Raw genomic sequence first — 26,820 nt, 5'->3', positions numbered from 1 at the left:
CTATTCAGCCATAAAAATGACAACATAATGCCATTTGCAGCAACATGGGTGTCCCTGGAGAATGTCATTCTAAGTGAAGCCAGAAAGAGAAAGAAAAATACCATATGAAATCGCTCATATGTGGAATCTAAAAATAAAAAAAAACAACAACATAAATACAAAACAGAAACAGACTCATAGACATAGAATACAAACTTGTAGTTGCCAAGGGGGAGTGGGGTGGGAAGGGGCAGACTTGGAGTTCAAAATTTGTAGATACTGTCAGGCATATGCAGAAGAGATAAACAAGATTATACTGTATAGCACAGGGAAACATATACAAGATCTTGTGGTAGCTCACAGCAAAAAAAATGTGACAATGAATATATGTATGTTCATGTATATCTGAAAAATTGTTCTCTACAATGGAATTTGACATAACATTGTAAAATGACTATAACAATAAAAAAAAGTTAAAAAAAAAAGAAAGGAATCTTGGGATGAAATCCTGAATTTAGGGCGTGTCCTAAATCCAATGACTTGTGTCTTGATAAGAGAAAGGAGATGGAAATTTACACAAAGAGACATGGGGAAGGAGACGTGAAGGCAGAGGCTAAAGGTTAAGGTGATGCTGCCACGAGCCAAGGAAGCCAGGAGCCATCAGACACGGGGAGAAGCAAAGAAGGAGTCTCCCCTGGAGCTTTGGAAGGAACCGTGGCCCTGCCAAGACCTTGATTGTGGCTTTGGCCCCCAGAACGGTGAGAGAATACATTTCTATTGTTTTAAGCCATCAAGTGTGGTTCTGTGATACAGCAGTGCGAGGGAACAAATACACTCAGGAATCAGGGCGTCCTCAGTCTGCTGCTGCAGGTCCTGCCCCAGAGTTTGGGAGCTGCTATTCTAGGGTCACCCAGCGACTTTGTGAGCCATCACACCCTCTTGGTTACCATTGGGAAAAGCTTCCCGAATCACCATCTTCAGAAGAATGTGCCTATGTAATTTCATAACCTACTGGTCTTTTGATCTATGATCTGTGGTTTCTTCCTCTATAACGTAGAGAGAAAAGTATCTGCTCCTGGAGTCATTGTGGGGATTGGCTGGGACAACACGTGTGCCAGAGCCCAGCCCGAAGCCTGGAACAAAGCAGGCTATAGTAAGAACTCTATCTGACCCAACCTCTGCCAGATTTCAGAACTCCTGTCTCACCCCTGACATTTGGCCTCAACTAACTTACCCCAGGGCCTCTGTCACTGGTCTGTCTTCTGTGCCCTGACTGCATTCCTCCTCTCCCCGGGTGCAGTGTTCCACTACAGTGATCGTAACCTGCAGGTAGCAGTTACCCCAGTAAGAAGACTGTCTTTGCCCACGTGGCTGCATGCAGCATGCTACCTGTGGTGGCCTGGTCTCCATCCCATCAAGTAAAGGAGCCCGTTGGCAGGGCTACTCGAGTGTGGCACCCCAGCCCCCACTGGCCCCTGCTCCCTTTCTCCATTCCTCGCCAGGACCTGACCTCATGTCCTTGCCTCCGTGAAATCCCCAGGTTTCACATTTCAGTATTTTCAACTCTGTGCCTTCTTTAGAATTCTAAACTAGACGTGCAGAGTAGAACTAAATCTTATGCCCAAAATTCTGAAATAAGAGAAGATGGAAGACCATCCTCCATCAGGAGGAAAGAAGGAAGTAGTATTGGCCAGGGAGGAGGGTTAGTCACGTTCCCCAAATCAGAAGGTAGATCAGCAAACCCCACTGACACTGCTGAGACACAGCCAGGCCTGCCGGGACACTTTTATTGGTTTAGTCTATTTCAGATTCTGTGTTGAGCTCACTTTGCAGGGAGGCTGAGAGACGGGACAACATCCCTGCAGGAAGGAGATAAGGAGTGGAGAGAGAGAAACTCTAAGAACACTGACTGGATACATGTGAAAGAGAATCCAGCGCGAGGATAAAGAACAACTCAGGGTGCATTTTTGGAGCTGGTCTCAGGAATCCTTTTTCTTAACCTGAGGAAGAGAGGACACTGTCAGGGTGGCAGGGGCCACGGAACAGCAGGAGGGGGTCAGAGGAGGCTGAATCTGGGGCCTGATTTTGGGCCGGGCAGGTTGACTTTTCCCATCCTCTAAAGCTACGTTCTGTAATAATCCCAGGACTTTCTCCACAGACTGGCAGTCCCATTATAATTCCACTGAGATGCTGGGATGTCAATCCGAGATTCCCTTCAGTTCCCGTGCAGGGTATTCCACCCTCTCGCTTCACTCATCTGCCGTATCCTGCCCTCCCCCTTACCATGGCCATGAGCACTGAGGGCGCTGACCAGCACAGCATACAGGGTGGCCTTCCCCAGAAGGATCTCATAGAGGAGGGTGGCAGACAGGACCCCTTGCTGATAGGACACTGTGGGCAGGAAGGGAGAATAGGTAGGTACCTGTGAGCAGGTGTCTCTGGTCTCTTCTCCACCTGCCCCCAAGCCCACCCAGGTCCCTGGGATCAGCATTCTCTGGTTTCAGATCAAAGACCATGGGAGATGAAGACAAAGACGGAGAGGGCCACTTACCTGAGGTGAAGCCACAGTCTGAAAGAGAAAAGTGGAGAGGGAAATGGATGAGTAGGGAATGCCATTCCTTAAAGAGACTGAGCCTTAAGTCACAGCCTTTAGAGTCATAGGTTCATAGGCCACAAACAGGAGCAAGTCATACGATGCAGTCAGCCTCCTGGTATGGCTGGGAACTGTCTCTCTCATGCTGCTCAATGTCAATGGCATCACCATTATGATTTTAGAAAACTGGGACCAGTGCAGGGATGCGGACGCACCACTGAGGCCCTGAGCTGTGCAGGACACTGGTGATGGGGACCCATCCCCACAGCGCTTGGCTGAGGATCTGGGGGAGGAATTAGCCCGAGGGGCCCTGTCCACCCTCATGGTGGCCTCTGGTCGTCCCACCCCCATCCCTTTTTCCTGAATCTCGTTTTTCTGGGCTTCTACCTGGATCTCTCCCTTTCTCTGGTCTGACTCAGTCCATGCCGATCCTCCCCGACCCGCTCACCTGCTCGGCCCCAGGCCTCGGCACTGACGTTCTGGGAGACGGGCATGGGCCAGTCCCTCCTTCCACTGGTCCCGGTCCTTGTCCGTGAGCCCGTGGAAGTGGACTTGGCAGCGGAAGTGGTTGCGGGGGTTGTGCCAGAAGGTAGCGGAGACCCTCAGCCGGCTGCTCAGACAGTAGGTGGAGTCACTGAGGCTGGGGTCCTCCCTGTAGGGCTGCGGGTCCGTGCTGACCCCGCTCTGGACCTCCTTCCCGTTCACCCACCAGCTCAGCTCCACGTGGTCGGGGTAGAAGCCTGTGGCCAGGCACACGAGCGTGGCCTTCTGGGTCCGGGAGATCTCTGCTTCCGATGGCTCGAACACAGCCACCTTGGGTGGTTTGACCTGGCTCAGGTCCTCTGCAGGGGACAGGGGTTGGGAGCAGGGCTGCTCTGAGAGCTGGGCTTGGTAGGGGCCGTGTGTGTGTGTGTCTGTGTGTGTGTGTGTGTGTGTGTTTGTGTGTGTCTGTGTGATGAGACGGCAGGGCAGGAGGTCATCGCAGAGCACAATTGTGTAGCGGTAGGTCCTGCCTGTTTGGGGGGGCACCTCCCCATTCCTCTGTGATTGACCTCCATCTGCCTGCCTGTCCTTTGCATTCCCCCTGTGACAGGCCTGTCTACCATGTCTCCATCCCCCCAGGGGGCATTCCAAAGGGCACTGCCCAAAGTTCTGAGTATGTCTCTTCAGTGGCCTGCTTTGATTTCTTACCCAACAAGAAAAGCTCCCCTGTCTATGTCTCACCGTGATGTGTGGTAGCTACTTACGCAGATCACTGGGTTGGAATCACAATAACAGAATTGGAATCTTAGAACTGACCTTGCCCACCAGTGTGACTGCAGACCGTCTCTTAATTTCTCTGCATCATTTCTCCTACTTGTGAAGGGAGAGTCAGAACACTGAGTGTCTGGAGTGGGTGGGGGATTAAAGGATGGAGTCAGGACTCAGCCCTCAGCTGGGTTACTTGCTTGTGAATCTGAGGGGCTGCGGCGTGAAGGGGAGTTGGGGAGAAGGGGCTCATTGGGGGGCTGGGACTTTCTCCAGGTGACAATTCAGGTGGCGTATTGCTGTGCACTCATGTGAGGACATGCTCCTGTCCTCGGGAGAAAGGGGTTTCTTTTCTGCCCTTTTGGTGCATCAGGAGGGGACCCAGCCATTCCTCTGCCTGCCGTACCCCTGGGTCTCCTCAGCTGGGACAGAGGGCCGTCTCCCCGTGTTTCAGATTCAGGACTCTTCAACCTTCTTTGCCCCCTTTACTTCTAATTACTCTACTTCTCCCTACCAGCAAGCTTCCTAAACATGCATCTGAGATCATCAGAGCCACTGCTGCTTCCAGTTGTCATAACACATTGTCAGCGCTTAGCCTCTCCTCCGTGGCGCCTTCCAGGGCCCAGCTGAAGGCCTTCCTGTTACTGCCGCTTGGCCCCCTCACTTAGCTGGCTCATTTCTTCCGGGCTAATTCTACACTCATTCTATCCTGCCCTTTATATTGATTTTTCTGTTGGTTTTGGAGCAATTCTGTTAAAGGAAGACATCTCATTCTTAAGAGTTTTAGTTTAGCCTGGAGGAGGAGAAAATGTTCTTCTAACCGACACTTCACAGGTCTATGCATGAGACCTAACGCAGGGCTGGCTTCATGGTTATATGACCTGTGCTGCATGCACACGACACATACACACACAGATTCCCTCGTCCAAGACACAAGATCATTAAAGGGTCAGGGCTTGGGACCCAGCTTTATCTGGTTCTAAAGTCTCTGGTTTTCTCCACTCTGGCTGATCCCAGGGACGCGGCTTTTCCTCTGGGAACACCCCAGCTGAGCCCCATTGGCTCCATCTTAATGAGTCAAACTACAGACAGCGCTTGGTCAAATAATCCAGGGAATACCCAGTAGTGTGGGTTTCTTCCCCTCAGTGCTCTCATCACCTGGTGACTTTAAGGTCCCTTTTCCAGCACTAAGACCTAAGATGCTCCTGGGAATTTTCCTCACCTCACAAGCAAAGTATCTGCATTTTAATGGATGCCCTGCCCCCTCTAGCTGTTCAACCTCCAAGACCTAGTGTGAGGAGGGAGAGTTCAAGCAGGGCAAGGCAGGTGGGAGGACATATCTCCAGGATTAAATCCACCCCCGTGGCCCAGGTTCCCATCCAGCCTCTCTGTGCTGTACACACAGCCTGGACCACGGAGGTCTGGGGCTTAGGAGGAGAGGAAGAGGTTTAAAGCTTAAATTTAAATCCAAACTTCTAAACAGTAAATCAACAAACCCCGCTTGTTTGGAGTAATTTCCTGACTTGTGCTTCTCTCCCTCTTTCACCTCTCTATTCCACTCTTGTTTGTCATCCTTTCTGTCCTCTGTTCAGTGGAACCTCCATCTACACCTCCCAGGAGCCCGCTCTGCCCAGGGCTCACCATCCTGTGCTCACTCCTACCTTTTCCTGCTCCTCCAGCTCATTTTCCCCTTGGTAGCAGCTTCCCTGCTCCTACCCTTCCCCCAGCCCAGGACTGCCCTCCTCAGGCTTTTTCTCCAGTCAAGCAGCTCTCAGACTCCCAATAAATCCTCTCTTTCCACCGCTCAGCTTGCCCCTAAAAACCTCAGAAAAGAGAGACCAAATCCCCGCTGCCCTCTGTGCAAGTTCCCAGACGTGAGTACCACATCCAGTACCCGCTCCCTTGCAGAGCTGACCCCACAGACGGACAAGTGGCCGCGCGCCCCACCTCCAGCCCACCGCCTTCTCCATGGACGCAAGGGTCTGGGCTGGAAGGCACAGAGACTTCCACATCTTACCTAAGACCGTGAGCCTGGTGCCTGGGCCGAAATACCTCTCATAGGAGCACAAAGGAGGAGCCCCGCACGCAAACCCCCCGCAGCGCCCAGCCGCCCCTCTCCTGGGTCCCAGCGCCGGGCTCCAGCGCAGGGAGGGGACCGGGTGCGGGGTCCGGCCGCCCTGCGCCCGCCGCCTTCCATCCCGCCCCGCCGCCGGCTGCCGGGCCCGCGGACACTCACCCGGCACGGCCAGCCGGCTGCCGGCCCCGAAGGTCAGGGCGGCTGCTGGAAGCACAGCCCCCGGGCTCCCCCCAGAAACCGTGCCCGCCCGCCCGCACTCACCTAGCACCAGGAGCCGCGTGCCCGGCCCGAAGTACTGGGTCTCTTGTTCACAGCCCCCCAACCCCGCACAGAAACCCGCAGGGCATTCCTCAGGGTCCCTGGCGTCTGGGCTCACCTAGCACAGACAGCCTGGTTCCCCCGCCGAAAAACAGTGTCTGCTCACAGCCCGAGGCCCAGGACAAAAACCCAGCGCTGTCCTCTCCTGACGCCCCTGATTCAGCCCTGGCCCAGCCAACACTGAGCACAGCCTCAAATGGAGCTGGGAGCTGCCCACCTCTCTCCATCCCGCTCCAGGGAGCACTCTGGGACCCCAGCTGCCCTCCTTACCCGGCACAGTCAGCTTGGAACCTTCCCCAAAGTACAGCTGTCCGGTGTTCACACAGCCCTGGGGACTAAGGCACCGACTTGGCCTTCCCTGAGTGCAGCCCAGGAGGGTTCAAAGTCCACTCCCTGAAAGCTAGCGTTCAGGGGATCCTCAGGGCTGGGCAGCCCGTCCTCCCTCCACCTGGAGCAACCCTCTTACCTAGCACAGTGAGCCGAGTCCCTGCTCCGAAGTACTGCTCAGCGTAGGAGCACAGTGAGAAGGGGCTGCCAAGAATTCCTCCCCCTTCCCACCTCCCTTGGCACAGACTGAGGGCCACCTTCCCTCCCCTCTCTGGCTTCTCTCTTCCCACCTGTCTCCAGAACTAGCTGGACACAGTCACCTGGACCCTGCTTGAGGTCATCCCTAATTTACAGAGAACCACCTTGGCTTGGAGACAATACAGTGGCTGTGAAATCTGCAGGGGTATTGGTGGTGGAGGTTGGAGTTGAGAAGTGTGCCGGGCTAGACCCTGCCTCTTGCTGGTTATGTGACCTGTAAGCTCACTGGCCTTAGTTTCTCCACCTGAACAATGGGGTAGTATCTTTACCCCAGGGTTATTGTGAGTGCTTAACAAATAACCCATCTGCAAGTACTTTGTCAAAGGGCAAGTTTTATGAAAAGCACTGAGTGATGATCCTATTTTGAGGCCTTGATTCTTCACTTTTCAGGAAGCTGAGTGTGGAGCAGGGAGAGGCAGAAGTGCTTGCTGAGCCCAGCTCCCTGCAAGCTCATGTCCGGAGCCAGCTCCAGGGACCTCTCCCAGCTACTCTCCCCATGCAGGAGCCTTCCCTGGGCTGGGTGGAGCTGTTTTCTGAGGCAGGGCTTTTTGTAAAAGGACCTTCTCTACCTGAATCATTGTGCCTCCCCCCGCTATAGTCCCCACAATGTTACACCAGGATACAAAAATGTCTTCTCCCGTTGGCTCTCCTCCCCTAACCACTAGGCAGGGGCAGGAAGTGCAGGTGGCAGAGGCTGGTCTGATTGAGTGGGGCTGGGAAAAGACAAAACCAGAGTACATTTAAAGTGGGGAAGGGCAGGGAGCTAGTGGTGGTGGGGGAGCAGCGAGGGCCCCTCCCTGGAGCACGCTCCACTCTGAGATCGCCTATGTCATGTCATGAGGTCCCCCCTCAGGGACGCCCTGTGCCCACCTGCACAGGCTGCCATTTATAGGGAGGTGGGCTGGGAGGAGCAAGCGGTGGAACCCGTAGAGCAGGTGATGGAAACATGGCAGGGGGATTAGCAGCCTGCAAACCCCTGCACTTGCTTCCTGAGCGAGGTCCAAGTTCCTTTCCCTTCGTTTATTCCACAGATATTTAATGAACGTCGACTGTATGCCAGGTGTCATGCTGGTCGCAAGGATAGGCTCCAATCTCAGCGTGGGATGCACCGACCTGCCTTTTCAACCTTCCTTTTTATGACTCCCCTCTCTGAACCATGCACCCAGCTGAGTGGAAGTACCCAGAAGTACCCGACCCTGTAGTTTCAGCTCTTGTGTATGCCTCTGACTGTCATGACCACTCTCCCATGTGGATAATTGAGACCAAGTTTTCCTTTGAAGAGTCCGCCACCTTCTCAGACTGTCCCCTGAGGACCTCAGTCAGAAACTGAGTGCTATCTTCTGCCTGTATTTTAATAGACAGCCCACATTGCTAATCAAAGCATCACTTTGTGTGTTAACTGTCTGTACTTATGAATTATCCCCACATGAACAGGGAAGTTCTCACGAATTGTACACTGGATATCTTTGGTTTTTTGAAGATTAGTAACAAATGTGCAATGATATGGGCTTAACAAGTGGGTGACTGTGTATATATGTTTTATATACATATACACATGTGTGTGTATGCAAGTGTGGGTACATAAGCAGACACACAAGTTAGAATGCAGGGATGCACTGTCATGGAGAGAGACGGCTGTGTGCTGCAGGCCTGTGAGTGGAAGGGTGGACGGCTATTTCAGGCAGGACTTAGGGTAATAACTGCTGCTGAACTGAGTCATTTTCACATCACTCACTGATTCATTTATTTGTTCAAACATAATTTATAGAACAAATATCCTAAAATTTATATGGAATCACAAAAGTCCCAGAATTGCCAAAGCAGTACTGAAGCAAAATAACAAAGCTTGAGAAATAACCCTCCCAGATTTTAGACAACACCTCAAATCTTCAGTAATCAAAACAGCGTGGTATTGGCACAAAAACAGACAGATGGATCAAAGGCTCAGAACAGAGAGCCTGGAAATATATGCACACACCTACAGTCAATTAATCTTCGACAAAGGAGGCAAGAATATACCATGGAGAAATGACAGCTACTTCAGCAAGTGGTGCTGGGAAAGCTGGACAGCTGCATGTAAATCAATGAAGTTAGAATACTGCCTAACACCATACACAAAAATAAACTCAAAATGGCTTAAAGACTTAAATATAAGACAGAACAACATAAATCTCCTACTAGAGAACATAGGCAAAACAGTCTCTGGCATAAATCTGAGCAGTGTTCTCCTAGTGCAGTCTACCCAGGCTATAATAATGAGACCTAATTAAACTTAAAAGCTTTTGCACAACAAAAGAAACTATAACCAAACAAAAAGACGAACTAAAGAATGGGAGAAAATGTTTGCAAACGATGCAACTGACCAGGGCTTAATTTCCAGAATATACAAACAGCTCATACAATTCAATAACAAAAAAACAACTCAATCAAAAAGTGGCTAGAAGACCTAAACAAACATCTCTCCAATGAAAACATACAGATGGCCAATAGGCACATAAAAAAATGCTCAGTATCACTAATTATCAGAGAAATGCAAATCAAAACTACAATGAGGTATCATCTCATACCAGTCAGAATGGCCATCATTAAAAAGGCCACAAACAATAAACGCTGAAAAGGGAGTGGAGAAAAGGGAACCCTCCTACACTATTGGTAGGAATGTAGGTTGGTGCAGCCATTGTGGAAAACAGTATGGAGATTCCTTAAAAAACTAAAAAAGAACTTAGCACATGACCCAGCAATGCCATTTCTGGGCATGTATCTGGAGGAAACTCTAATTCAAAAAGATACATGCATCCCAATGTGCATAGCAGAAATATTTACAATAGCCAAGACATGGAAGCAACCTAAATATGCATCTACAGATGAATGGATACAGAAGTTGTGGTTTATATACACACTGAAATACTACTCAGTCTTAAAAAAGAATAAAATAATGTTATTTGCAGCAACATGGATGGATCTGGAGATTGTCATACTAACTAAGCCAAAATAGAAAAATACCAAATGATACCATTTATATGTGGAATCTAAAAAAAATGACACAAATGAACTTATTTACAAAACAGAAACAGACTCACAGACATAGAGAACAAGCTTATGGTTACCAGGGGAAAAAGGAGTAGGGGAGAGGAAAAAATTGAGAGTTCACAGTTTGCAGATACTAACTACTGTATAAAAAATAGATAGACAGCAAGGTCCTACTATGTAGCTGAAAGAACTGTATTCAATATTTTGTAATAGCTTATAATAAAAACAGAAATGTAAAATATATATATATATATCTTTATAACTGAACCACTGATATATACCAGAAACTAACACAACGTTGTAAACTGACTATACTTCAATTAATAAAAAAACCCTGAAAATATAATTTATTGGGTTTGTACACTGAACGAAGGTACTATGCCACATCCCAAGGATATTATAATAAAACACAATTTTGTCATCAAGGGGCCGAACTATAAGTGGGGATGTCAGACTAGGAAAGAGATAGTTTCTATCAAGTGTGGTGAGTGACAGTAAGGAGGTGGGCCCAGGGCACTGTGACAGCAGGATACAGGGTGCGTTCCACCCAACCTCAGGTACAAAGGGGCAAAGAAGCATCTTGCAGGGGAGGATGTCATTGCTAAATCTTCAAGGCTGAGTGGGAGTTTGCATGTATGTCATTCCAGGTATATAATGGCCTGAGAGCAAGTCGCTCAGGGTGACAAGAGTGAGGATGACTGTGGACAAAGAGGTGGAGGACATTCCTGGATCTTTTATATCATCATGAACTTTGGATTACATCACTATGGTGGCAATGTAACAATAAAGAACTTCTGAAGGATTAGAAATGCTTCTATTTCTTCTACAAGAAGTAGCAATAGGGCTAACGCTGGTTGCAGGGGACTCTATTTCCTACCCTCCCAGGACTATCAGGGACGTTCTCACTCCCATCTAGGTCACTAGAATGGAACTTATAATCAGCTCTGTAACTGAAAGTGGAAGATACATCTGCTACTGAAAAGAGATTTCCAAGTCAGTGACTTCTCTTCTGAGCTGGCAACCCTACCGGGTGGTGAGTGAAGCCCAGCAGCACACTCAGTGAGACCCTTCAAAGGAGCGTGGATGAGGAATATGACTGATGGGGACGTGGCCACTTGGCGGGTGGACACACCTGTCTAGGTCAGCGATCCCTCAGAGCACCTTTGTTCCGGCAGAACGGAAAGTTCTTGTAGGAGCACCAGCACTTTTCTAGGCTGTTCAGGAGCAAGCCTCTCTCTTCACCCACCGCCGCCGCTCACCTGTCCTGACGTTCTCTGTCAAGGAGGAGCGGTGCCAGCCACAGCTGGGCCCCTTGCCCCTCAGACCTGAGGGGACTGCACTTTCCTTGAAATCTTGTTTCTACTGTGAATGGAGTCACATGGGGGTTCAGAGACAGACAGAAGAGATATCTAGACACTCAGGGCAGAGTCAGCCAGAACAGGCCATGTTTATTGGTCACTCGGTCCTGGCAGGCTAGGGCCCCCCGTGGGCCAGGGCATTCCGGTCATGAGTGTGTAGGTGTGCACACACGTGGCGGGTACATGCTGGGATGAGCAGGTAGAGATGAAGGGGCTCTTCAGAAACACCGGGTAGGAACGGAAACAGGAGAATTGATATCAGGGCAATAACAGGCTGGAGGCTCCTGGCTCCTCCTCTGAGCTGGCTCAGGAATCCTTTCTCTTGACCTGAAGAACAGAAAGTGTGGAGGGTTACCAGGAGCCAGGAGTTGGGGGGGGGGACTGGGAGGAAGTAGGATGGCCCATTGACAAGACGAATCACAGGGTTCCTCCCAACACCCACTGGGTGTTCAGGTGACCCCAGTTTCTCCTGCCCAGCGTGGCTCCTTCATTGTGATCCCACAGGTATGAGGTGTTTTCTGAGGCTCGTGGTTGAGCCCCACCTTCCTCTCTGCCCCTCTCTGGTCCTGCAGTGTCCCTGTGTTCCTGGGTCTGAGTAACAACTGCAACCTGCCTGCCCCATCGTGCCCTCCCCCTTACCATGGCCATGAGCACGAGGGCGCTGACCAGCACAGCATACAGGGTGGCCTTCCCCAGAAGGATCTCATAGAGGAGGGTGGCAGACAGGACCCCTTGCTGATAGGACACTGTGGGCAGGAAGGGAGAATAGGTAGGTACCTGTGAGCAGGTGTCTCTGGTCTCTTCTCCACCTGCCCCCCACCCCACCCAGGTCCCTGGGATCAGCATTCTCTGGTTCCAGATCAAAGACCATGGGAGATGGAGACAAAGACGGAGAGGGCCACTTACCCGAGGTGAAGCCACAGTCTGAAAGAGAAAAGTGAGGGAAATGGGTGAGAGCCTCCATCTTCTAAAGTGGATTCAAAATTAAGACAGCCCTGTAGTGAGCACAGGCTCCCAGACTCAGAGCTGTCTCCTGTCAGAGTCCTAGCTCTGTCTTCTGTCTGTTGTGCGAATGTAGCCACAGCATCCTTGAAATTCATGGAACAGGGCAGCACTGAAGGGGGTTAGGGCCCAGCACTGAGGCCCTGAGCTGTGCAGGACACTGGTGATGGGGACCCATCCCGACAGCGCTGTGCTGAGGATCTGGGGGAGGAATTAGCCCGAGAGGCCCTGTCCACCCTCATGGTGGCCTCTGGTCGTCCCACCCCCATCCTTTCTTCCTGAATCTCATTTTTCTGGGCTTCTACCTGGATCTCTCCCTTTCTCTGGTCTGACTCAGTCCATGCCGATCCTCCCCGACCCGCTCACCTGCTCGGCCCCAGGCCTCGGCACTGACGTTCTGGGAGACGGGCATGGGCCAGTCCTCCTTCCACTGGTCCCGGTCCTTGTCCGTGAGCCCGTGGAAGTGGACTTGGCAGCGGAAGTGGTTGCGGGGGTTGTGCCAGAAGGTAGCGGAGACCCTCAGCCGGCTGCTCAGACAGTAGGTGGAGTCACTGAGGCTGGGGTCCTCCCTGTAGGGCTGCGGGTCCGTGCTGACCCCGCTCTGGACCTCCTTCCCGTTCACCCACCAGCTCAGCTCCACGTGGTCGGGGTAGAAGCCCGTGGCCAGGCACACGAGCGTGGCCTTCTGGGTCCGGGAGATCTCTGCTTCCGATGGCTCGAACACAGCCACCTTGGGTGGTTTGACCTGGCTCAGGTCCTCTGCAGGGGACAGGGGTTGGGAGCAGGGCTGCTCTGAGAGCTGGGCTTGGTAGGGGCCGTGTGTGTGTGTCTGTGTGTGTGTGTTTGTGTGTGTCTGTGTGATGAGACGGCAGGGCAGGAGGTCATCGCAGAGCACAATAGTGTAGCGGTAGGTCCTGCCTGTTTGGGGGGGCACCTCCCCATTCCTCTGTGATTGACCTCCATCTGCCTGCCTGTCCTTTGCATTCCCCCTGTGACAGGCCTGTCTACCATGTCTCCATCCCCCCAGGGGGCATTCCAAAGGGCACTGCCCAAAGTTCTGAGTATGTCTCTTCAGTGGCCTGCTTTGATTTCTTACCCAACAAGAAAAGCTCCCCTGTCTACGTCTCACCGTGATGTGTGGTAGCTACTTACGCAGATCACTGGGTTGGAATCACAATAACAGAATTGGAATCTTAGAACTGACCTTGCCCACCAGTGTGACTGCAGACCGTCTCTTAATTTCTCTGCATCATTTCTCCTACTTGTGAAGGGAGAGTCAGAACACTGAGTGTCTGGAGTGGGTGGGGGATTAAAGGATGGAGTCAGGACTCAGCCCTCAGCTGGGTTACTTGCTTGTGAATCTGAGGGGCTGCGGCGTGAAGGGGAGTTGGGGAGAAGGGGCTCATTGGGGGGCTGGGACTTTCTCCAGGTGACAATTCAGGTGGCGTATTGCTGTGCACTCATGTGAGGACATGCTCCTGTCCTCGGGAGAAAGGGGTTTCTTTTCTGCCCTTTTGGTGCATCAGGAGGGGACCCAGCCATTCCTCTGCCTGCCGTACCCCTGGGTCTCCTCAGCTGGGACAGAGGGCCGTCTCCCCGTGTTTCAGATTCAGGACTCTTCAACCTTCTTTGCCCCCTTTACTTCTAATTACTCTACTTCTCCCTACCAGCAAACTTCCTAAATATGCATCTGAGATCATCAGAGCCACTGCTGCTTCCAGTTGTCTTGATTAAGTTTCTGTCCTAAGTGTCTCCTCTGTGCTGTCCTGCAGGGCTCCAGGAGAATGCATTCTAGTTCCCACCCCGACATCTGCTACAGCCTCCCCGTATGGCTGGCTCATTTCTTCCAGGCCCTCTCTCCATTAATTTCTTTTTTCCTAGCAATTCTATTAAAAGAAAGTCATCTCATTCTTAAGAGCTCTAGTTAGCTGGGAAAACGGAGAAAATGTTCTTATACTTGACATGTCACAGTTCTATGGATGTGACTTAACTTGAGAGCTGGCTCATGGGTGTGTGACCGGTGCAGTCACTCAGGACCCCACACTTGGCAGGGGCCCTTGGTCCCTTGCTTGGCTTAACGTGCTGGTTTACTTGGAAATTTTAAATGATTTTTAAACAAAACCCTTGCATTTTCATCTTGAGGCCGTCTCCCTCCCGTCAGGCCAGCCTCGCTCCCCACATTCCTACCTTGCTGATTGTGATTCTGTCCCTAGGTCTTTACAGGCTGAAGGTGCCTGAAATGGAAATATCCTAACTTCTATCTGCACTAGTGGCTCCACCAGTCTTTCTCCTCCCAGCCTGGTTATTTTACTCCCCCGTCCACAACCGTGCCTCTGGGATTCTACCAGCCCTACAGAGGCACCACAGAATGTGTTCCTCTGACCTCCGCACGCAGCAAATGCTCAACTCTTACTGTAAAAATTAAAGATGCTCTTTGAGCCCTGTGTGATGGTCCCCATGATGTTTACTGATGTGATGGGCAAAACAAACAGAAGCAGGACCTTCCTTCCTCCTGGAAGCACTGACTACAGGGCTCCATGGTCAGGGAAAGTCAGTCTTCTCTCCAGATTTGTCAGTCCCTGTGGGGTGTGGGTGGGCTTGCTTATGTGAGTGTGTGTGCCCTGGTGAGTTTCTGTTGTGAGTGTTCCGATGTGGGCTGGACTAGCCTCAGGCAGAATTATGAAATCTATCTTTCCTGTCCCCAGCCCACCTCTCACACATTCCCAGCCCTCCACTCCATTATCCACATGCCAAACCTGCCCCTCCTTTGAACTGGGCTCCCCTACCTCCCCAGGGACCACCTGGTGGAGGGACATGGGAGGGGCTGATGGACTATGGCAATCCAGGTTTGCCAGAACCTCTGCGTGGAGCTGCTTTTGTAATCCTCACAGCAGCAGGTGTTATCGATGAGACTGCAGACTAGAGAGAACTGAGGTGCGCACAGAGGCACTTGTCCTAGGTCTCCAGATCATTAAAGGCCCAGGGCTTGGAACCCAGGTTTTTGTGATTCTAAGGTCTCTGTCTTTTCTTCACTCTGGCTGATCCCAGGAACGCGGCTTTTCCTCTGGGAACCACCCAGCTGAGCCCCACTGGCTCCATCTTAATAATCTAACTAAACGCAGTGCTTGCTGTGGTCAGATAATCCAGGGAAATACCCAGTAGTGCGGGTTTCTTCCCCTCAGTGCTCTCATCACCTGGTGACTTTAAGTTCCCTTTCCAGCACTAGGACCTAAGATGCTGCTGGGAATTTTCCTCACCTCACAAGCAAAGTATCTGCACTTTAACTGATGTCCTGCCCCTCAGGCTGTTTAACCTCCAACACCTAGTGTGAGGAGGGAGATTTCAGGCTGAAGAGAGAGTGTATATCTGGGGAGTAAATCCACCCCAGTGGCCCAGGTTCGCATCCAGCCTCTCTGTGCTGTACACACAGCCTGGACCGCGGAGGTCTGGGGCTTAGGAGGAGAGGAAGAGGTTTTAAGCCTAATTTTAAATCAAAACTTCTAAACAGTAAATCAACAAACCCCACTTGTTTGGAGTTCTTGTTTCTCTCCCTTTTTCACCTCTCTATTCCACTCTTGTTTGTCATCCTTTCTGTCCTCTGTTCAGTGGAACCTCCATCTACACCTCCCAGGAGCCCGCTCTGCCCAGGGCTTCCCATCCTGTGCTCACTCCTACCTTTTCCTGCTCCTCCAGCTCATTTTCCCCTTGGTAGCAGCTTCCCTGCTCCTACCCTTCCCCCAGCCCAGGACTGCCCTCCTCAGGTTTTTTCTCCAGTCAAGCAGCTCTCAGACTCCCAATAAATCCTCTCTTTGTCCACCACTCACCCTGCCCCTAAAAACCTCAGAAAAAAGAGACCAAATCCCCGCTGCCCTCTGTGCAAGTTCCCAGACGTGAGTACCACATCCAGTACCCGCTCCCTTGCAGAGCTGACCCCACAGATGGACAAGTGGCCGCGCGCCCCACCTCCAGCCCACCGCCTTCTCCGTGGACGCAAGGATCTGGGCTGGAAGGCACAGAGACTTCCACATCTTACCTAAGACCGTGAGCCTGGTGCCTGGGCCGAAATGCTGCTCATAGGACCACAGAGGAGGAGCCCCGCACGCAAACCCCCCCGCAGCGCCCAGCCGCCCCTCTCCTGGGTCCCAGCGCCGGGCTCCAGCGCAGGGAGGGGACCGGGTGCGGGGTCCGGCCGCCCTGCGCCCGCCGCCTTCCATCCCGCCCCGCCGCCGGCTGCCGGGCCCGCGGACACTCACCCGGCACGGCCAGCCGGCTGCCGGCCCCGAAGGTCAGGGCGGCTGCTGGAAGCACAGCCCCCGGGCTCCCCCCAGAAACCGTGCCCGCCCGCCCGCACTCACCTAGCACCAGGAGCCGCGTGCCCGGCCCGAAGTACTGGGTCTGTGAGTCACGGCCCCCCAGCCCCGCGCAAAAACCCGCCGCGTCCCCGGTGTCCCTGCTCACCTAGCACCGACAGCCGGGTGCCTGCGCCAAAGTACTGAGTGTTCTGGCTCACAGCCCCGGGGCGCAGCACAAAAACAGGCCCCCCACCCTGTTGGCGTCCGGAGTGCCCGACTCTCCTCCCTGTGTCCCTGGAAACCCCGCTTACCTAGCACGGTCAGACGGGTGCCCCCGCCGAAATACAGAGGATCTGTGCTCACAGCCCTGGAACCCAGGCCAAAAACCTGGCCCTATTCTCTCCTGATGCCTTGGATCAGCCCAGGTCCCTCCAACCATGAGCACAGCCCCAAATGGAGTTGGGTAGCTGCCCATCTCTCTCCATCCCGCCCCACGGAAGCTCCAGGACCAGCTGCCCTCCTTACCCAGGACAATCAGCTTGGAACCCTCCCCAAAGTACAGCTGCTGGCTGTTTACACAGCCCTGGAGATCCACAAGCAAACTTCGCCTTTCCAGAGAGCAGCCAAGGAGGGTACAGCGCCCATTCCCTGAACATCAGGGTTCAGAAGATCTTCCAGGCTGGGCAGCCCCTCCCTCCACCTGGAGCAACCCTCTTACCTAGCACAGTGAGCCGAGTCCCTGCTCCGAAGTACTGCTCAGCGTAGGAGCACAGTGAGAAGGGGCTGCCAAGAATTCCTCCCCCTTCCCACCTCCCTTGGCACAGACTGAGGGCCACCTTCCCTCCCCTCTCTGGCTTCTCTCTTCCCACCTGTCTCCAGAACTAGCTGGACACAGTCACCTGGACCCTGCTTGAGGTCATCCCTAATTTACAGAGAACCACCTTGGCTTGGAGACAATACAGTGGCTGTGAAATCTGCAGGGGTATTGGTGGTGGAGGTTGGAGTTGAGAAGTGTGCCAGGGCTAGACCCTGCCTCTTGCTGGTTATGTGACCTGTAAGCTCGCTGGCCTTAGTTTCTCCACCTGAACAATGGGGTAGTATCTTTACCCCAGGGTTATTGTGAGTGCTTAACAAATAACCCATCTGCAAGTACTTTGTCAAAGGGCAAGTTTTATGAAAAGCACTGAGTGATGATCCTATTTTGAGGCCTTGATTCTTCACTTTTCAGGAAGCTGAGTGTGGAGCAGGGCGAGGCAGAAGTGCTTGCTGAGCCCAGCTCCCTGCAAGCTCATGTCCCGAGCCAGCTCCAGGGACCTCTCCCAGCTACTCTCCCCATGCAGGAGCCTTCCCTGAGCTGGGTGGAGCTGTTTTCTGAGGCAGGGCTTTTTGTAAAAGGACCTTCTCTACCTGAATCATTGTGCCTCCCCCCGCTATAGTCCCCACAATGTTACACCAGGATACAAAAATGTCTTCTCCCGTTGGCTCTCCTCCCCTAACCACTAGGCAGGGGCAGGAAGTGCAGGTGGCAGAGGCTGGTCTGATTGAGTGGGGCTGGGAAAAGACAAAACCAGAGTACATTTAAAGTGGGGAAGGGCAGGGAGCTAGTGGTGGTGGGGGAGCAGCGAGGCCCCTCCCTGGAGCACGCTCCACTCTGAGATCGCCTATGTCATGTCATGAGGTCCCCCCTCAGGGACGCCCTGTGCCCACCTGCACAGGCTGCCATTTATAGGGAGGTGGGCTGGGAGGAGCAAGCGGTGGAACCCGTAGAGCAGGTGATGGAAACATGGCAGGGGGATTAGCAGCCTGCAAACCCCTGCACTTGCTTCCTGAGCGAGGTCCAAGTTCCTTTCCCTTCGTTTATTCCACAGATATTTAATGAACGTCGACTGTATGCCAGGTGTCATGCTGGTCGCAAGGATAGGCTCCAATCTCAGCGTGGGATGCACCGACCTGCCTTTTCAACCTTCCTTTTTATGACTCCCCTCTCTGAACCATGCACCCAGCTGAGTGGAAGTATAGGACCCTGTAGTCTCAACCCTTGTTCATGTCTTTGACTGCCGTGACCACTCTCCCATATGGATAATTGAGACCAAGTTTTCCTTTGAGGAGTCTGCCACCTTCTCTTATTCTCCCTGATGATCCCAGTCAGAAACTGAGTGCTAACTTCTGCCTGCATTTTAATAGACAGCCCACATTGCTAATCGAAGCATCACCTTGTGTGTTAACTGTTTTTACTTATGAATTATCCCCCTCATGAACAGGGAAGTTCTTGGGGACCCTGCCTTGGATATCTTTATGTTTTGAAGGTTAATAGCCAATGTTGTAACGATACGTGCTTAACAAGTGGGCGACAGTGCACAAGCATGTTTGTATATACAGAAACACATATGTGCATGTGCAAGTGTCGGTACATACACAGACACACAGGTTAGAATGCAGGGATGCGCTGTCAAAGAGACATTCGGCTGTGTGCTGCAGGCCTGTGAGTGGCAGGGTGGACGACTATTGCAGGCAGGCCTTCGGGTGATATCTGCTTCTGAATTAGGTCAGTTAGGCTCCACTCATTAACTCATTCATTTATTCAAAGATAATTTATTGGGTTCGTACACTGAACCGAGGTACTATGCTCCATCCGAAGGATGCTGTAATAAAACACAATTTGTCATCAAGGAGCTGACCTTCAGGTGGGGGTGTCAGATGAATAAAGGGGTAGTTTCCATTAAGTGTGGTGAGTGGCAGGAAGGAGGAGGGCCCAGGGCACTGTGACAGCAGGATACAGGATGCGTTTCATGCAGTCTCAAGGAGTAAGGGGCAAGGACAGTCCAGAGAGGGCTTATTGCAGGGGAGGATGTGATTGCTAAATCTTCAAGGCTGAGTGGGAGTTTGCATATATGTCATTCCAGGTGGAGGATTGCAAAGTAGCCTGAAGGCAAGTGGCTAGGGGTGGGGGGTCAGAGTGATGGCAGTGAGGTGGGGGGTGGGAGGTCAGACTGACGGGAGTGAGGTGGGGGGTGGGGGGGTCAGACTGACGGGAGTGAGGTGGGGGTGGGGGGGGTCAGAGTGACAGGCAGTGAGGTGGGGGGTAGGGGGGTCAGACTGACGGGAGTGAGGTGGGGGGTGGGGGGGTCAGAGTGACGGCAGTGAGGTGGGGGGTAGGGGGGTCAGACTGACGGGAGTGAGGTGGGGTTGGGGGGTCAGAGTGACGGCAGTGAGGTGGGGGGTGGGGGGGTCAGACTGACGGGAGTGAGGGGGAGTGTAAGCTAAGGAGGTGGAGGACAGTGGTGGGCCTTTCATGACATCCTGAGGACTTTGGGTTACATCACCATGGTGACAATGAGTCAATAAAGAACTTTTGAAGCAGTTTACAAATAGCAATCGGGCTAAAGATGGTTTTAGGGAACTCTATTTCCTACCCTCTCAGGACTATGAGGGACGTTCTCACTCCCGTCTAGGTCACTAGAATGGAACTTATAATCAGCTCTGTAACTGAAAGTGGAAGATACATCTGCTACTGAAAAGAGATTTCCAAGTCAGTGACTTCTCTTCTGGGCTGGCAACCCTACCGGGTGGTGAGTGAAGCCCAGCAGCACACTCAGTGAGACCCTTCAAAGGAGCGTGGATGATGGATATGACTGATGGGGACGTGGCCACTTGGCGGGTGGACACACCTGTCTAGGTCAGCGATCCCTCAGAGCACCTTTGTTCCGGCAGAACGGAAAGTTCTTGTAGGAGCACCAGCACTTTTCTAGGCTGTTCAGGAGCAAGCCTCTCTCTTCACCCACCACCACTGCTCACCTGTCCTGACGTTCTCTGTCAAGGAGGAGCGGTGCCAGCCACAGCTGGGCCCCTTGCCCCTCAGACCTGAGGGGACTGCACTTTCCTTGAATTCTTCTTGTTTCTACTCTAAGTGGAGTCACATGGGGGTTCAGAGACAGACAGAAGAGATATCTAGACACTCAGGGCAGAGTCAGCCAGAACAGGCCATGTTTATTGGTCACTCGGTCCAGGCAGGCTAGGGCCCCCCGTGGGCCAGGGCATTCCGGTCATGAGTGTGTAGGTGTGCACACACGTGGCGGGTACATGCTGGGATGAGCAGGTAGAGATGAAGGGGCTCTTCAGAAACACCGGGTAGGAACGGAAACAGGAGAATTGATATCAGGGCAATAACAGGCTGGAGGCTCCTGGCTCCTCCTCTGAGCTGGCTCAGGAATCCTTTCTCTTGACCTGAAGAACAGAAGGTGTGGGGGGTTACCAGGAGCCAGGAGTTGGGGGGGGGACTGGGAGGAAGTAGGATGGCCCATTGACAAGACAAATCACAGGGTTCCTCCCAACACCCACTGGGTGTTCAGGTGACCCCAGTTTCTCCTGCCCAGCGTGGCTCCTTCATTGTGATCCCACAGGTATGAGATGTTTTCTGAGGCTCGTGGTTGAGCCCCACCTTCCTCTCTGCCCCTCTCTGGTCCTGCAGTGTCCCTGTGTTCCTGGGTCTGAGTAACAACTGCAACCTGCCTGCCCCATCGTGCCCTCCCCCTTACCATGGCCATGAGCACGAGGGCGCTGACCAGCACAGCATACAGGGTGGCCTTCCCCAGAAGGATCTCATAGAGGAGGGTGGCAGACAGGACCCCTTGCTGATAGGACACTGTGGGCAGGAAGGGAGAATAGGTAGGTACCTGTGAGCAGGTGTCTCTGGTCTCTTCTCCACCTGCCCCCCACCCCACCCAGGTCCCTGGGATCAGCATTCTCTGGTTCCAGATCAAAGACCATGGGAGATGGAGACAAAGACGGAGAGGGCCACTTACCTGAGGTGAAGCCACAGTCTGAAAGAGAAAAGTGAGGGAAATGGGTGAGAGCCTCCATCTTCTAAAGTGGATTCAAAATTAAGACAGCCCTGTAGTGAGCACAGGCTCCCAGACTCAGAGCTGTCTCCTGTCAGAGTCCTAGCTCTGTCTTCTGTCTGTTGTGCGAATGTAGCCACAGCATCCTTGAAATTCATGGAACAGGGCAGCACTGAAGGGGGTTAGGGCCCAGCACTGAGGCCCTGAGCTGTGCAGGACACTGGTGATGGGGACCCATCCCGACAGCGCTGTGCTGAGGATCTGGGGGAGGAATTAGCCCGAGAGGGCCCTGTCCACCCTCATGGTGGCCTCTGGTCGTCCCACCCCCATCCTTTCTTCCTGAATCTCATTTTTCTGGGCTTCTACCTGGATCTCTCCCTTTCTCTGGTCTGACTCAGTCCATGCCGATCCTCCCCGACCCGCTCACCTGCTCGGCCCCAGGCCTCGGCACTGACGTTCTGGGAGACGGGCATGGGCCAGTCCTCCTTCCACTGGTCCCGGTCCTTGTCCGTGAGCCCGTGGAAGTGGACTTGGCAGCGGAAGTGGTTGCGGGGGTTGTGCCAGAAGGTAGCGGAGACCCTCAGCCGGCTGCTCAGACAGTAGGTGGAGTCACTGAGGCTGGGGTCCTCCCTGTAGGGCTGCGGGTCCGTGCTGACCCCGCTCTGGACCTCCTTCCCGTTCACCCACCAGCTCAGCTCCACGTGGTCGGGGTAGAAGCCCGTGGCCAGGCACACGAGCGTGGCCTTCTGGGTCCGGGAGATCTCTGCTTCCGATGGCTCGAACACAGCCACCTTGGGTGGTTTGACCTGGCTCAGGTCCTCTGCAGGGGACAGGGGTTGGGAGCAGAGCTGCTCTGAGAGCTGGCTGGGCTTGGTAGGGGCCGTGTGTGTGTGTGTGTGTGTGTGTGTTTGTGTGTGTCTGTGTGATGAGACGGCAGGGCAGGAGGTCATCCCAGTACAATTATGTAGCGGCAGGTCCTGCCTATTTAGGGGGCACATCCCAGTACTCCGTGGTTATTCTCCTTCAGCTTTTTCCCCATTTTTCTATGTCACCCTAGGGGTACACAGTGCTGCCTGCCTCCTCCATCTCCCTGAGGTGGCATCATTTCCTGATTTTCTTGGCTTTCTTTGCAAAGTCACATACTTGAGGCCCTGTAGGATTATCTATCAAATGAGTGTGTCCGTCTATTTGCTTCCTAGTTCTAAGCCCTCTTTGGTGCATGACTGTGTAATTTTTCAGACTTAGAAGTGATTAGAGTTGAATAAGGGTTGATTTTTGAGGCAAAAGATTCCTACTAGCAACGTGATCCTGGGAACTAAATTGACCTTCTAGTCATCATTTTCCTGTTTTTGCAAGGGGTATGTGTTTGTTTGAGTGGTAGCTCATATTAATCAGAATTAGCTGTTCTTGACTAGAAGAGACACTTTTCTCATTGCATCTGATATATATTTTTTTTCCTACGCTATACCCTACTCAGCTTTCATTTTGTTTTCTGCACGTAACCTGTTTTGAGGAGCCCAGGTGCCTCCGGCTAGTATCCTACCTGAAGTTCCACCCACACTGAGTCCTACCCCCGGGGTGCCCGGGGTGTGTGATAGCTTGCCTCTGATGGCTGTGATTCCAGGAAAGAAGCTGTTTCTGGGTTGAACTCTTTCTTCTTTCCATTGCCCAGGAAACCACCCTCCCAGCTTTGGAATCCAAATTCCAGCTCCATTTTATATTTGTGAAAGCAGCAAGACCTTGGGGACGAATGCATCTCAAAGTCCCAGGGCCATTTCATCAGAGATTCGTAGTGGAGAGTCCCAGACTTCTGCCTGACAGAAGGGAGAGAATTCTGGAATTGCTGGAAGGCATGCCCTCATGTGAAGACATGGAGGGATGGAAAACAAACTCATCTACCTTTCAAGCACCCTCCTTTTGCCAAACGTACTGTGCCCTCTATTTGGCTCTGTTCTGACAGCGCCAAACTGAGAATGAGTTTGTGGAGCAGAAATGTGGCAAACCCTGAGATGAAAAGGCTGACTACAATAAAGCAAGTCCTTTGCAAAGAATTTTCACATAATTGAGTCCCTTAAGGACCCCCAGAGGCTGGCACTGTTATCTCTGTTTTATGCATCTCAGAGAGCCCGAGAGACAGTTTAAGTCACTTTGCAAATTGTGGGAGCCCCTTTCCCCCAGGTGTTTTGAATCTCAGTGATTTGTACTTTCCAATTTCCATTACCTTCCTGGCATATGCTCCCATCTGCAGGACAAAACCTGCTCCAGCCAACTAATCTGGCAGGACCGATGTGGCCCATTCCTCTGGCCTCGTCAGTGTCTCCAGCTCAGGCCCATCCTGTTCTTGCTTTGCTCCTCTGCCTGCCTGCTTCCTCCCAAGGGTGGCGATGGTGTGTTGGTGCTTTGTGATGGGCCCCTTACTCTAATCTCAGGGTAGATCTCGAGGTTTGAGGAAATGGGGCCTCCGACCTATTTCTCTTCTTTGTGCCTTGTTTGTTGCTAAGATGGTGTAAGTTTCCAGTTGTAACAGCTTATTCAGGCCTACCTCTTCTGACCCCCACCAAGCACTGTGTTCCCCAGAGACTCCCCTGCAACTGACATGATGCTGTGACATGGATTTCTGCCCCCTAGGCTCAAGCACACCCCAAAACCATGCCAGTCTCATCAAGCTGCTCCCCCATTGCCTCCTGAGCCCTTAAACCACCTCAGGAAGACACACCTAGACCTTGGAGACGTTCGAGACAGAGAAGGAGGACAAGGAAGGTGAGGACAGAGTTCTCAGCTGGCGGTAGGTGTTGGGAGGGATTTTAACGTAGAAGACAGAGCTATTCACCAGCATGGAGTCAACAGTGCAGGACTGAGTTAGAATGGGAGGGAAAAATGGGGACGATCGGACAAGAAAGGAAACGTAAAACAAAACACACATTAAAAATGCAGAGATGAGAGGAGTCCTGGAGAACAGTAGGAAGAAGAGTGAGAAAACACAAAACCCAGAGACTGAGCACGGCCCCGAGCTGTAGCTGCTCCGGGAGGGAAGGGCGGCTTTGACCCCCATCCTTACCCCCAACTCCCCTCCCAGGAGCTGACTGTCATGGCCAACCACAGGCACCCCCATCAGCAGCGGGGCCCCCATACCTGTCACGGTGAGCCTGGTGCCGAGCCCAAAGTGGAGGGGTGAATTATAGGAACACAGCTGCAGACAGCTGTGGTAAAACCCTCCACCCCGAGGGCTCCAGCCGGAGCGCAAGTCTGAGCGCCCTGAGAGCCCGGATGGCCACGTTTCCCCGCCTGATTCACGGCTCTGGACCAGAGGGATTCCACTAGGAGAAAGGCCGAAGCCTTTCTGGGGAAAGGCAGGAAAGAGGAAGAGGCTTAGGAGCAGCAGATCCACATGCAGAAGAAGGAGGGATGAACCGACAGAGTGAGGAGGCAGATGATGGGCTGAAGACTTAGGGAGGAGAAACAGAGGAATTAACCAAGCCTCATCTACAGTGACGGCAGACCCAGCTCCTTGGAAGCCCCACAGGGATCAGAGAGTTTACTCGACCCCTTTCCACCAGAGCTGGGAGGACAGAGACTCCAGGTCCAAGGAGTCTGCCCTGCCTCCCGGGTCCCGTGCCTTACCTAGGACAGAGAGTCGAGTCCCTTCTCCAAAATGCTGCACCCGGTTGCTACACAGTAACACACGAGTGTGGCAGACCCCCGAGTGGCTGAGGGGCGGGTCATACTTTCCAGAAGCTAGCTTCCCCCGACAACTTCTGGGGATTCTAGCACCTTCTCTGCTCCCCCGTGCTCTCAGAGCCTTTTCTCTGCTGTGTTCTCAGTCCCTGTCTTCTCTAAGGGGTCCTTCTAGAACTCCAGCCTTACAATACACCATCCCCAAGGAAGACCTTTACTTACCCAAGACGGAAAGCTTCGTCCCGCTGCCGAAATAGAGTTTTTCATTAGTCACACAACACTAAAGCCTGGTAGGAAAACTGCGCCTGCGCCTCCCATTCCTTCCTCCTCAAGTCCACCTGCCGCTCTCCCGTTCCTTTCTTTAGTGGAATTTTAACTCCCAGAGGTGGAGGGGGTGACAACAGTGCAGTCTGAAATGCTGTGGTCAGAGGACCGATTCCACCCCACTCCCACCCCCTCCTTCGTCCATCTCCTTCTGCAGGAGGGAGAAACAGCAGAACGGACAGATCCCAGGCCAGAGGCTCTCCTATCTACCCCTGCAGTGATGGGCACATGCCAGGGAGACAGGAGATGGACAAGGTGACCCCTTTCTAGTTGAGACCACCTGCCTCCCAGTAGGGGAACCCAGGCTTGGCACAGGCCGTCCATGAAGTCACTGGAGATGGAGGCTGTCCATCTCGTCAAGACAAGAATTCATCAAGACACGAATTCGGGTCCTTCTGACAAAAATATGCTTTAACTGAAGCATCTGAGATGGCAGAGCCATCGGACTCTGCACCCCACCCCCCTTTTGGTTCCCAGCTCTCCAGCCCTGACTGGCTTACCTACAACAGTGAGCCGGCTTCCCTCCCCAAAATAGTAGGTGTCTGTAAAGCACAGCCTCCCAGATCCACTTCAAAACCTCCCGTTGTCTCCTGAGCCAGCTGGGATTCAGGGAGAGGTTGGGCTGTTCGTGGATCTTTTCCCCCACAGAACCACCAGGACCCAGGAGCTGGGTCATCCTTCCCTCCCCCAGGGAAGCGAGTCCTCCCCAGGAGACAGTCCTGCCTCATCGTACTCGCTGGAGACCCTGGCCTTACCTACGACCGTCAGCTTGGTCCCTGGGCCGAAGTTAAAGTCATAACACATCAGAATACAGCCACCCTACAACGCCCACTGGGGACCCGCCTTCCCCTACAAGGGGCCAGGAAAGAGCTGGACTATATCTTACCTACAACCGTGAGTCTGGTGCCTTCTCCAAAGAAAACTTCAGTGTTCACACAGTGACACGGAGCAAAAAGGAAAACACATATGAAGTGTGCAGAGAGGAGCGGGTCCTGGATGGTGTCTGGTGGATTTTGGAATTAGGAACCCCTCGTGTGCTTTATAGACATTGCACAGAAGACTGTTTTTGACTTTTGATTCTTGGGGCCACAGAACATGGCCAGAGTCCATCCAGAGGGCCCTGAAAGATTCCTTTCTGGAATCTTTCTGAGGCTCCATCAGAGAGGGATGTGGGCCTGGGGAGGGGAGTGGAGTCCCGGAGACCCATGACTGTCCACAGAGAGCTGGGATACCACTGGCTTCTTCTTTTAAAGAAGGGGTCCCTTCCCACTGACCTTGTCCTGGGGGACGGGTGGGGTGGGGTCTGTCTAAAGGGGTCTTTCTGGGTTCTTCACCCATGAGGCCCTGAGGCAGTCTTCTTACATCTGGCTTTCTGCCCGGAAGCTGCAGCTCTGATCCAGGCCTGTCCTTGTCCGTGGCCTTGACTTGACAGGTGGCCGGGGGTGAGGTGGAGGCATTCTGACCCAAACCACCCTTGGGCCTGTGACCCGGGCAGAGGGCA

General features: G+C 52.9%; 2 gene segments (V, D, J or C); both read right to left on the bottom strand.

The window, feature by feature from the left end:
* Nucleotides 1-1,749: 1,749 nt before the first annotated feature.
* Nucleotides 1,750-26,820, bottom strand: part of LOC106729699 — a 387,064-nt gene continuing 361,993 nt past the window's right edge. The window contains 5 exon segments of the C gene segment in view: nt 1,750-1,979; nt 11,828-11,934; nt 12,095-12,112; nt 12,557-12,949; nt 16,649-16,695. Of these exon segments, the coding sequence occupies nt 1,959-1,979; nt 11,828-11,934; nt 12,095-12,112; nt 12,557-12,949; nt 16,649-16,695 (586 nt within the window).
* The window catches only part of LOC116664829, a 49,253-nt gene continuing 42,876 nt past the window's right edge, over nt 20,444-26,820 (bottom strand). Inside the window, 5 exon segments of the C gene segment in view lie at nt 20,444-20,706; nt 21,018-21,124; nt 21,285-21,302; nt 21,748-22,140; nt 25,820-25,861. Of these exon segments, the coding sequence occupies nt 20,686-20,706; nt 21,018-21,124; nt 21,285-21,302; nt 21,748-22,140; nt 25,820-25,861 (581 nt within the window).

This window comes from Camelus ferus, chromosome 7 (assembly GCF_009834535.1).
Source record: "Camelus ferus isolate YT-003-E chromosome 7, BCGSAC_Cfer_1.0, whole genome shotgun sequence".
Taxonomy (NCBI): domain Eukaryota; kingdom Metazoa; phylum Chordata; class Mammalia; order Artiodactyla; family Camelidae; genus Camelus; species Camelus ferus.
This window is presented reverse-complemented; position numbering and strand designations above follow the sequence as displayed.